This window comes from Colobus angolensis, unplaced genomic scaffold (assembly GCF_000951035.1).
Source record: "Colobus angolensis palliatus isolate OR3802 unplaced genomic scaffold, Cang.pa_1.0 Scaffold492, whole genome shotgun sequence".
Taxonomy (NCBI): domain Eukaryota; kingdom Metazoa; phylum Chordata; class Mammalia; order Primates; family Cercopithecidae; genus Colobus; species Colobus angolensis.
The window spans coordinates 32,186-44,259 of record NW_012118399.1 but is presented as its reverse complement, the minus strand read 5'-3'; the positions used below and the strand labels follow the sequence as shown (position 1 = coordinate 44,259).

General features: G+C 41.6%; 1 protein-coding gene across 1 annotated transcript in view; it reads right to left on the bottom strand.

Annotated features, from left to right (window-relative positions):
* Positions 1–12,074, bottom strand: part of LOC105524243 (thrombospondin type-1 domain-containing protein 7B) — a 543,827-nt gene that overhangs the window by 526,548 nt on the left and 5,205 nt on the right. Inside the window, exon 3 of the mRNA XM_011959437.1 lies at positions 7,999–8,154. Coding sequence (XP_011814827.1) covers positions 7,999–8,154 — 156 coding nt within the window. The remainder of the gene's footprint in view (positions 1–7,998; positions 8,155–12,074) is intronic.

The following is a 12,074-nucleotide window of genomic DNA, read 5'->3' as shown; positions in this document are numbered from 1 at the left end:
CTCGTGATCCACCCGTCTCGGCCTCCCAAAGTGCTGGGATTACAGGCTTGAGCCACCGCGCCCGGCCTAGGTAAGGATTTTTAAGTGCTTTATTTGAGTTTGATTTGTTTGGTTGGTTTTTTTGTTTGTTTGTTTGGTTTTTTTTTGTTTTTTTTTTGTTTGTTTTGTTTATTTTGTCTAAGATAACCCAGAACCTCCCTTTAAAAGGTACTCCTAGACTCTTTAAGGATTAGACCTTAGGAAGAAATAATTCAGCCAGTCAGAGGCTATATTCTCATGGCATTAACACTGTTAAGATCAGGGCAGTTTAAAAAAAAAAAAAAAGGCTTCTCCCATGCTTTATACCTCCATACCTCCATGTCTATATCATTAACTAGCCAAATAAAATTGACAGAAGGGCTCAGTTTCCTTCCTGGGCCTCCTTGAAAAGAGATGCATACAGGGCTCTAAACTTCATTTGATGAGCATCAAACTACAATGACCTACAAGCTCTCGCTTCCACAAAACTCGAATTACCTCTATTGTTATATGTAACATCTACATGCTGCTTACTTATTGTCTTATATGTTTGCTTGTTTTGATTTTATTTTTGAGCAAGACATGGCACGAGTCACCATGATTTACACGGTTTGACAGCCAGCCCAGACTTGAGCAGAGAAACTTAGCAGTCTTTACGAAGGATTCTGGGTGTCCTATTATTTGGAACCTAATGCCATTGAGGGGCATGTTCAGTTTTCCTCCATTAATCAAGTTGCATCCATCTTGCCATAAACTATAGATTACATCTCCTCAGTCAATAAATTCCTTCAGTCTTTCATTTGTGCTGCCCTTGTCCTGACTCTAACTAGGATCAAATCACAGCACAAGCTCAGCATAAAACAAAAACCTTGGATTCTCTTGCTAGCACTTAACTTTAATCACACATCGCTGTTCATGCCTGCAATAGTCATCAGGCTTCCCCCAGGTGCTTCTGTTCTGAAAGATATACAATTGCCAAGTCCACAGTGGCTGGGGCCAGCCCACCAGTCATCTTCATTTACTGAGTTTCATATTAATTAGATGATATTATTCCATAAATATTAACTGCCATTTGCACACCACTTTCCTGTACTATGGGAAGCCACAGGAGGAACTGGAAACGTGTATTCTTCTCAAAGCATAAAACCCAACAAGGAAAAAAAGCAAATGCATAAACCAATATTCACCCTTTACCAAGACTGGGACAGTAACTTTACTTTATTACTCTAAATGAATAAAGCCTCAAACCTATGTTATGTTACTATTCCCATTTTGCATGTGTGAAAACTAAGATGCCACTTTATTACTTCTCCAAAGGTGCATTATTACTGATTAAATGGATGGGCGTGAAAATCAGCAGAAGTCTTTCAGAGTCATTGCCTCCTCACAAGAAAGGATTAAAGTCAGCTCCTGCAGATATAGCGTTTTCAGTACATTTTATAAAGTGAACCTGAAAGGCACTATGGTTTATTTGAAGGTACTAAAGGTGAGTAGATTGGACGGTGGAATTTTAGATACTGGGTAGCAGGGGAGAGTCATAATTATCACTTCCTGACCATAGATTCAATTCACCTTTAGTGAAACTAGTATCTGCAGGGTTTATTTTTTTCTGTGACCCCAAGAATTATGATTTAGTATATAATTCTACAAGAGACAATTAGAAAAGAATGGATAGTGGGTTGGGGAAAGAAAAGGGAAGATGAGCAGATGGCAGAAAAGGGGTCAGTGTTTTTTAATTGAAGCCACGGAAGAATTAAAGGAGGCTCAGGAGGGTATATCCAGGTCTGAGGGCTGTATTTCTGCATGAGTTAGTAGACCAGAAGTGTACACATGAGCTATCCACGGGCAATGCTATGTCTCAACACTGACTCCACTGAGACAGGCGTGAAGAAAGTCCAGCAGGTTCCAGCCTGGCCAATATGGTGAAACTTCATCTCTACTAAAAATACAAAAAAATTAGCTAGGCAGGGTGGCACATGCCTGTAATCCCAGCTATTCGGGAGGCTGAGGCAGAATTGCTTGATCCCGGGAGGTGGAGGTTGCAGTCAGCTGAGATCACGCCACTGCACTCCAGTCTGGGTGACTGAGTGAGACTCTGTCTCAGAAAATAAATAAGTAAATAATAAAATAAAATAAAATAAATAAAATAAAATAAAAACAATAAAAAAGAAAGCCCAGCAGATTAAACAAACAGGACAAAAGCTTATTCTGTCTTAAGTACTCCATTTGCTCTTCCTCTTTGGTAGCCCTGAACTTTGGGTAACAACTCTGAGTGAAAGAATCTGAGCAGATTGAAGCTTCGATCCTAACCCTTTAGAAATCAACCACTCTCCTGCAGGGGTAGTATTTTATAGCATCATTATTAGTCTACAGCCTGGTGTAAATACAGAAACTAAGAAGACATCTTGATAGGGTGATGTCAGCATGAGAACTCCCAAAGCTTAGAATGAGAAGTTAACAGAACCCCCCGAACTACTCCAAACACATAGACACAGAAAAAAAAAAACAAACCTGTCTCTTAGCATATACTATCTATGAGAAAGCAAAGTGATTTCATAGGCTTCGAATTCAATGGAAAGCCTATCTAGCAGGCAAAGATGGAAAATGGAAATGTCCCCCATTTTTGTTATGTAAGCTCTAAAACATGTCAGCATTTTCCAACTTTAACATGTTATCGAATTTGTTTAGAGCATAAAAGACTGTCTTCAAAAAATAGTCATGGCTTCTCAGTTTCAAAATATCTTGTCCTTCGGGAATTTTTAAGGACTTGGATGCTCTCATTGAGGGAAGGAATCCCTGAAGTCCTTCCACGTAAGCAGCTGGCTGTTGTGACACCCTATAGGGAGCCTCCAGCAAATTCCTCTTTAGAACAACTTCAGTGGGCAATTCTGCCTTTCTAGTATATGTCTGAAAGGAACAAGGATGTCATATAAATGTGTGTCTATATGTCAAGAAAAAATTTAAAAAATGCTTCATATCTATGTGTAGAGTTTGTCTATGAGTGTTTATTTTTTCAGGCTAATTCTCTTCCCTGTATCTCTAATTATAAAGCTCTGGGAGTGTATCAAAGAGAAAGCAATAAATGATAAAACCTGACCCAATTTAAATTCCTCTGAAAGGCATCGTAGCTTCACTTGACAAGCACCAACCTGCCGATCAAGGTTCCCTTGTCTGCCTGTCATGGCACCACGGAAGGGTGTGAAGGCTGTGAACATCGGCTGATTTTCTAATGTACTCTGAATAGCCGACAGCCACAAGTCTTCGATTCCTAATGGAAGGATTTCTGATTAAGAATAAAAGTCATGTAAAGATAATTTCTATAGTAACTAATTTCTTCCATTTGGTAATAAAACATTTCCTACTTTCCCATTCCTTTCTTCTTTTTTTCTTAATGTGAATGAAGGAAATGTACCAGAGCAATAACACAATGACTGGGAAAGCCCAGAGAGGAGAAAAATGGTATTCTAGCCTACTTTCCACATTCTTTCTTTCTTTCTTTCTTTTTCTTTTTTTTATTTTTTTTGGCTGTCATTTGCTTGCTTTTCTCTGAAATACTCCATCTTTCTGGGTGTGTGTGTGTATTTTTTAAGAGTATGAAATATCTAGGAAAGTATAAATGTCCTAGATTTCTGCTAGTGGAATCACTGCATTTTAGAGTAGGAAATTCAAATGTGAAGGTAAACACTCCCGCTTATATCCCAGAGTTTTGCAATATTTAATGCATTAGCCTGTGTACCCCAGCTTCTGTAGAATTCTAAAGTATCTTTAGTTTGTACCAGTCAGTGATCCTGGCAGAACTCACAGTAGAATCATGGGACAGAAACCAAGACTGAGGGGGATCTCAGACCTAATACATACAAGTCAGTAGAAATAACAAGACTACTTGCTGTCATCATAACATGCTTGGATACCTTGAAAGAACAGAATCATTTCCCTAGAGGGAAAACTTTATTCTTTATTCTTCCCAAGAGGGAATATAGGCAGGTGGTCCTGGCAGGTTTCAGCAAGACCTTACAAACCAAAATTCTCTCTGCTCTAGGGAAGCATTTATAAAATAGCAAACTCCTAGACCTGAATAACAATCATCAGGGCTTACCGTCCCTCCTGTCAGTGACTACAGTTCAGGGGACAGCCATTCAGCCACAGTATGGATTCTATTAACAAATGGCTAATTCTCACCAATCCCAACATGTCCCTAAACTCTGCAGGAGGCTGTGGGGACAGTACCACCTTCAGGTGAGAGGTTCTACTGCCTCCATCCTCTCCTTCAGCCCTTTGCAAAGGCTGAGTCTCCCTTTGAAAAAAAGTATTGATTGGGGTAAAACACTCCCCACCTCTAGTTATCTGGTGCTCTTAGGCTACTCTCAGCACAACCTCCCTCCCTCCCACAACTGCAGTCTCTTTTCCCACTTCTTCCAATGATGACGTACTGGCACTAGATACATCCCACGCCCCACACCTTGTCTCCTGCATCCGCTCAATGATTTGCTCTCAGGAGTAATGGCTCACACTGACTAACGTGGTGCATGATGGGTAGATGGCTTCTCTTTTCAGAACTGAGCTTGTACTTTGATCCAAACTTCTTTAGGCTGATGGAGAAAAACAACTAAGGAAGCCTAGGGTTTGGAGGGACACTGGACTCAAGAGACAGGAAACCAGAGCTTCAGAGCCAGCATGACCATAATTAAATCACCACAGGACTTTAGACAAATTACCTTACTTCTTGACACTTTGGTGTTGTCATTTTGTGCAGTGCTGTATCCTTGTTGAGCCTAAATGCTGACCCAAAGCTGGGCAGTGTATTAGTTTCTAGAGCTGCCATAACTAAGTACTGGAAATTGGGCAACTTAAATCAACAGAAATGTATCATCTCACAGTCCTGCAGGCTGGAAGCCTGAAATCAAGGTGTCAGCGGGGCCATGCGTCACATGCTCCCTCTAGAGGCTTTACAGAAGGATCTGTGCCATGCCTATCTCCTAGCTTCTGGGGGTTGTGGCTCTCCGTGGTGCTCCTTGGCTTGGAACACATTACTCCCAATGTCTGCCTCCATTTTCATGTGGTCTCTCCTTTTGTCTTCTATGTCTCAATGTCCTCACATGTCACTCTCCTCTCTGGGTATGTCATTGTGCCCAAAATATTCCTCTTCTTGCAAGAACACCAGTCACTGGAATAGAGCCTACCTTAATCTAGTATGAGCTAATCTTAACTTCATTACTTCTGAAATAACCCTATTTCCAAATAACATCCTATTCATATGTACCAGGGGGTGGGATTTGAACATGTCTTTTTGGGAGAACACAATTCAACCTATAGCAAGTGGTGTCTTATGAAAGATGGACCAGGGTATATCTGCACAGGTTGGCTTTTACTACAAAGGAATAGGGGCCAATGGGGATAAAAATGTGGCAAAAAAGTTACTTTGTGGAATGGGGCCAAGGGAGGGGGTCTGAAGTTCCATGGGCCAGTTCTGAATTATCCGGAAAAATAAAACTGAAAGTTCAAGGAGCCAGTTTTTAACAGGAGTTTTGTGAAAATTTGAGCTCAAGTGACAAAAAAATGCAACACACAATTAGGGCAACCAGCCTGATCAACATGGAGAAACCCCATCTCTACTAAAAACACAAAAATTAGCCAGACATGGTGGTGCATGCCTGCAATCCCAGCTACTCGGGAGGCTGAGGCAGGAGAACTGCTTGAACCCAGGAGGCAGAGGTTGCAGTGAGCCAAGATCGTGCCACTGCACTCCAGCCTGGGCAACAAGAGTGAGAAAGAAAGGAAAGGAAAGGAAGAAAAGGGAAAGAAAAGGAAAGAAAAGAAAGAAAAGAAAAGAAAAGAAAAGAGAAAAGAAAAGAAAAGGAGGGAGGGAGGGAGGGAGGGCCATTCTCTGAACTGCCATAGAGAATCCATGGCCCAGAACGAAGGGGAGAAAGCATTTAGTAAACATCTATTTAATAAACACCTATAAAACCTGGCCCTCAGAACTGCTTCTACCTGCCTGCAGTACCGGTACCTCACTTTTTTCTGAGGGAGTCACATCTCTCCATTCTCCGTCTGTGAAGTCTGAAGGAAACTGTTCCTCTCCTGATCCCAGTAGTGGCCACATGTCCAGGATTTGAACATGTAAACCCCACATCCTCCAGTCAGAGTAGTTAGTTCAGGACTGAGGACATGACATAAAACAACTACAGAGATTCAATTCCTGGGACCAATGGAGAAGACATTTATTTCTGCTGTATGTACTACCTTAAATTGAACCTGGTATAGAGAAAAGCAGACACAAGAGATGGAGAGAGAGAGAACTGTAAAGGTAAAGAAAGAATCAGAAAACAAGATGGAGACCCATTGGCCTGTTTATACTCTTGGATGCAGCCCTATCCTTTCTTCTCATTTCAGCTACATGAGCTCAAACAGTCTCTTCTTTTGACTTAAGTTGGTATCAGTTGAGTTTCTGTCACCTATAACCATTAGTCTCCCAAGTAATATAACCAAGAGTCTCCCAGATCTACTTGGTCTGAGGTGGTTCTACAGCTTTGAAAGCAGATGAAGGCAGCACTTCATGTAGCAAAGTGATGCCACAGCCACAGTGACTGGGGGAGCCTTAGTCCAACCTCACATGATCTTCTGGACAGTGACCTAAACAGGAGCAGCACAGGCTAAACATAAGATGGCTGTTCTAAAAATATGTAAATCACCCTGAAGAATCTCATATGACTACATGCAGCTGACTATATATATGTAGATCATAAGACTGCAAGCTATAGGTATTAGTATAAAAGGAAATTTATTTGTGTACACAAGCTGCAGAGGCATGGGGGACATTCTGGTTACATGTCAAATAAGAGAATTGCCCAAGGCCCTCTCCAGGCTTCATTGAGATCCAGATTTCTATGGTTTGACAAAAGAATGAAAGTTAGCTTCTTCCTGCCTGAAAGCCAATGCACATCTTCCGTGTTACCTTAGAATAAGAGTCAGAATGAAAGGAAAAGCCCAGGAGCAGGGGTAAGTGAGTCTGGGCATGCACATGTGTGTATATGAGCACTCTAGGAATTACTGAAATGTGGGTTTTCATGTGAATGGAGCAGTAAGCAGTGAGCAGGGTTCTAGGAACACAAGCATGCTACCATCAAGTGTTTGGCCACGGATTCTTGCTTTGCATGTAATAACTAGAACCTAATTTCTAGAATGTCCTTGGATCTCATTTCTCTTGATAAAGGAAATGTTTTTTAGTACTGTCATTTAAGGGAATACAGTATCAAGAGAAACTAAAGGGTCAATGAAAGAGAAGACAAGATATTACTAGGAATGAACTTTTGAAGATGAAGATGTGTATTTTGATTACAAACTGAAGAAAACTAGACTACAGAGGCCTACAAAATTAAACAGGAATATAAAAGTTGAAGATTTTTCCTCAAGCTCAAGATCAATATCAGAAATTAAACAATATGGGGCCGGGCACAGTGGCTCAACCCTGTAATCCCAGCACTTTGGGAGGCCGAGGGGTGGGTGGATCACGAGGTCAGGAGTTCGAGACCAGCCTGGCAAACATGGTGAAATCCCATCTCTACTAAAAATACAAAAATTAGCAGGGTGTGGTGACAGGCACCTGTAATATCCCAACTACTCAATAGGCTGAGGCAGGAGGATTGTTTGAACCCAGGAAACAGAGGTTGCAGTGAGCCAAGATCATGCCATTGCATGTTTCATCTTGGAAAACAAAACAAAACAAAACAAAAGATGAGGTTATACCAAATAGAGTAGTAGTCAACTGTGAGTCTAACTGAAGGTCAATCAAGGTCAGATTTTGCACTCCACAGAAATGTCTCAGTTGCCTCCCTAAAACTGAATACCATCAGGCTTGAGCTGGTTATCTAAATTTTGCAAACAAATATTGTCTTAAGCAGGCTTAATCAGTGACTTAGCTACCAGAATAAATGTTTGCACACTGGCAGTAAATGAAGCACATGCAAACAAGGCACTCACCTTTTTTCCCCTGAGGATCACGGCAGTTTTCATGGATGCACAAGCCCCAGGCTGACCAGGAAGATACTATGCAGTCCGTAGAGCAAGGGTTATTGCAGAGCTGAGAGGGCAACGGGGCGGGTCCCACACATAATGTCTTTTCCACAGGTCTAGAGACTGAGGGACAAAAAGATAACGGACCATGTCACATTTTCTGGACATCCTTAGCATTGTTTCTGCCTTTATTTGCATGCCTGCCTTGCAAATAAAACTTTATAGCTAAAAAGAACATATGCAAAGAAAACATCAACACTTTCTAATGTGTGTTGTTCAGCTCACATGATTAGTATTTTGGTTGAGAAAAGGCAAAGAAGACAGAGGCAAAGTGCATGCACTTGAAATTCCTGCTTTGCAGGGTATTCCCTGGGAATCAAAGAGAGAACTGGAAATATCATAGATACAAATTATCTAGAGTTATGACTTTTTAAACAATTAAATGGCTTTGTGAAGTTTCAAGACGAGTCTATCTCAACTATATAAATGACTGGGTCACTGTGAAAAAAATCCAGATCGAAGCCCTGAGGTAGAGTGTTTAGCATAACCAATCTACTGCTGTGACTCCCCTGAGTGGGGGAGCTGGCAAAGACACACAAGAAAAATGGCTCTTAGGATGAGAAGAAAATTCAGAATCTGTGACTGCAGAACTGGCCCTTGGAAATCAGTTTCATTTGTGAGGCTACACAGAGGCCCAAGTGTCCCCTTGGAAAATGACCAGTAGCTTCCAACTCTTCCTGGTGTGCACCTGCACCCAGAGTGGGGCTACATGGAGGTCACTTCAGGTTGCAGCAACCATCTCTCCATCAAGTGTTCATTATGTGTCCTCTGTATGCAGATACTTTATTTTTTTTCTTTTATATTTTTGCTCTTTTTAATTTAATTACTTAATTTTTTTTTGAGACAGGGTCTCACCCCGTCACCCAGGCTGGAGTGCAGTGGTACCATCATATAGCTCACTGTAGCATCAACTTAATCGATCTTCCCACCTCAGCCTCCTGAGTAGCTGGGACCACTGGTGCATGCCACCATGCTCGGCTGATTTTTTCTATTGCTTTTTGTGGAGAGAAGGTCTCCCTATGTTCCCTAGGCTGTTCTGAAACTCCTGGGCTCAAGCAATCTGCCTCCATCAGCTTCCCAAAGTGCTGAGATTACACATGTGAGCCACCATGCCTGGCCAGGAGACTCTTTCTAGGCACCATGAGAATACACAGAAGAAGGAGAAGACAAGATCCTAATCCTTGTGAAGACTGTAATTTTATAGGAGCTAAGAGAGTAATACTTGGAGATGACACTCTAAAGGAACAGACAGATGCATTAAGTAATTATTCTTGCACAGAGAGACCCTAATCTAGGAAGGCTTTGAAGCAATCTAGAGTTTCTTTTAGAAAATGGTTAAAGTTCCAAAAATGTTACTTTATACTAGCTTGTACTATTGTCTAAATATTTCTGATATGTCATTTCCATTCAGTTGAGAAGACTAGAAATGCCTCCAAGGTGGACACTGAGGTGAGAGGAGTGGGTTGTAAATCACACCATCTATTTTCTGTCTTACCCTTAACACATGTATAAGAGTCAAATCTGGTCAGAGTGAAAATAAGTTGCAGCACTGACCAGCAGAACTTCGAACACCAAAATAGCAGCAAAATAAAAAAATACTGTCATGATATAGTTGCAACCCATGGGGAAAAAGTATTTCTAATGAACAATGAGGCAGCCTGAGCTGCTTATGAGGGTGAAAGGAAAAGAGAAGCTGTGAAAGAAAATAATGTTTTATTTGCAATTAATTCTTTTCCAGTTTACCAAAAGGATTTGATATGACTTAAAATAAAGGGCAAGTGCAAAGCAAGATTGCCAATGTAAATGTTACAGTTTGCAAGCCATGTAGAGGGGACAGAGAAAGGAAGAGAGAACAGGTATTAGGGGAATGTAAAGGGATTGCCCAGGGAGACTGAGGAGAGGTGGCAATCAAACAAAGGTTGTGCTTAAAATGGGAACAATAGGATGAGAAGCTGGAGTGATCGGAACTGGGGATGCACAGATGAGACTGATGAACCATGGGTAAAGGGGAACCCAAGAGATGGGGAAGGGGTTTGGGGTTCCGCCCCAGGGTTGAGGAAATCAAGACACACACAAGACAGTCATTCATTGAGTAAATCACGCATTCATTTCAAAACACTGAGCATCCATCTAAATCAGGCACTCTTGAGTGGTGTCTGGTTACAAGGAGCTCTCAGTCTAAAAGGGTAAATCAAACAGTATATTAACAGAGTTGATGAAAGAGATGTGCCAGAGCGTTGTATCAGTAGAAAGCTGCATAGCTGGATGGCTTAAGGCAAAAGTGTATTTAAATCTGGTCTCATACATGTTAGCATGTGTTCTCACAAACTCAAACTTTAGTTCCTAAAACAAAACCTTGGTAATGATGGAAAAGAAAGTGGGCCGTGTAAGCTGATGTTTAATAAGCATTTACAATGCATGCCAGGCACTAGTTATAACCTGCTTATCAACATTAATTCATTTAGTCTGCATAACTTCCCTTTGAGATATATGTTATTATCTCTAGTTTTAAAATAAGGAAACTGAGGCACAGAAATGTTCACTTATTCACATTCCCAGCTAGTGAGCAGTGGATCTGGGATTGGGATCTAGGCATCTGGGTCTGAGTTTATCTTCTTAATCACAGCCCTATATGACCTTGGCATTTGTCATTCAACCTATATTAAGCACTTGCCATGTATAGGACACTTCTCGAGTGGCCTTGGACTGATACAGTTTTCCCTCTTTGTTGTGTGTAGCTTCCAAATATAACTGTAGAATGAGCTGAAAACGCAACATCCAGAGATAAGGGGGAAGCTAGCCAAAACAGCCCCGGCTATGCTCCAGTCCCCCGTAAGAACAAGATGTCCTTCAACATTTTTAGCCCAGCATGTCAGGCTTCCCCCCAAGATAAAACTCAAGATGGGCCACTTTTCAGGGTCCCTCATCTGCAGTACAAGTGGGGTATGCAGAGTGGAGACCCCATCCACCCTGGGCAGCTTTCTGTACCGTGGGGCACCAGCTCACAATGAATCGTAGGCATCTGTTGTCCCTTGCTGCCTATCTGTGAGTAATAAATCTGCTTCATATAACTTGTTGCATATGAGTGTATTCTCTCCCACTGGACTCAGACAAGTTGGTAACCAGTGCACAGTGGACCTGCATCACACCATTTGTTAACACTGTGTTAGGTGCTGAAGCCACAATGGTGAGTAAAACATACCAGGTTTCTGTCTTCATGGAGTCCATATTACAGCAAGAACTGATAGTAATTGTGTATGGGTCCACGAATCCTAGTAAGACTGGAAAGCTGTATTACTGCCCTCTTTTCCTTGCCATGGCTGTCTCTCTCATTATTAAGAAGATACTCTAAGCCCCTCAGCCCCAAGATCTAACTGACAGCTGCTGCCACAATCTCTATACTTGATGTAGGGCCCTGCAGTTGAAAGTACTCAATCAACCGGAGCAACTCTCAGGCACACAGTAGGCAAGCACTACAGTGTATCTGAAGCTCCTAGCATGTCTGTGCAGGAAGGGCTTATGGTTGGCAGTGCAGCTGAAAAAAGCCTGGGAAATACGTTCTGAAGCTGCGTTTGTCAAGGACACAGTGTCTACACAGATATTATGCTTATGTGGCTTATTTTTGGAGGCCTGTTGAGGATTATGGGGGTTGTGAGGTTAAGTCCCCAGAATCCCCTTTGATAAATATTTAACTGTCAATTAGTTGACTATTGAACATTAGAACTAATGGTACTCTCAGATTTGAAATTAGAGAAGGACATGGTTTGCTACAAAAGAACAGCGAGGGATTCCTCTGGGGACTACTAAGTGACATATTGGAGGACCGGGGTAGGAGAGAGACCATTTGTCAAAGTAGTCACGTCTCTTCAGCACCTGCTGTTTTGATGGACAGTGAATCTTAATCCATATCAATAAATTATTCCAGTGTCTGGTGACAAGTCTAAGATGCTTCATTTAGACACTGAATCAATGTGCTTGGGTCA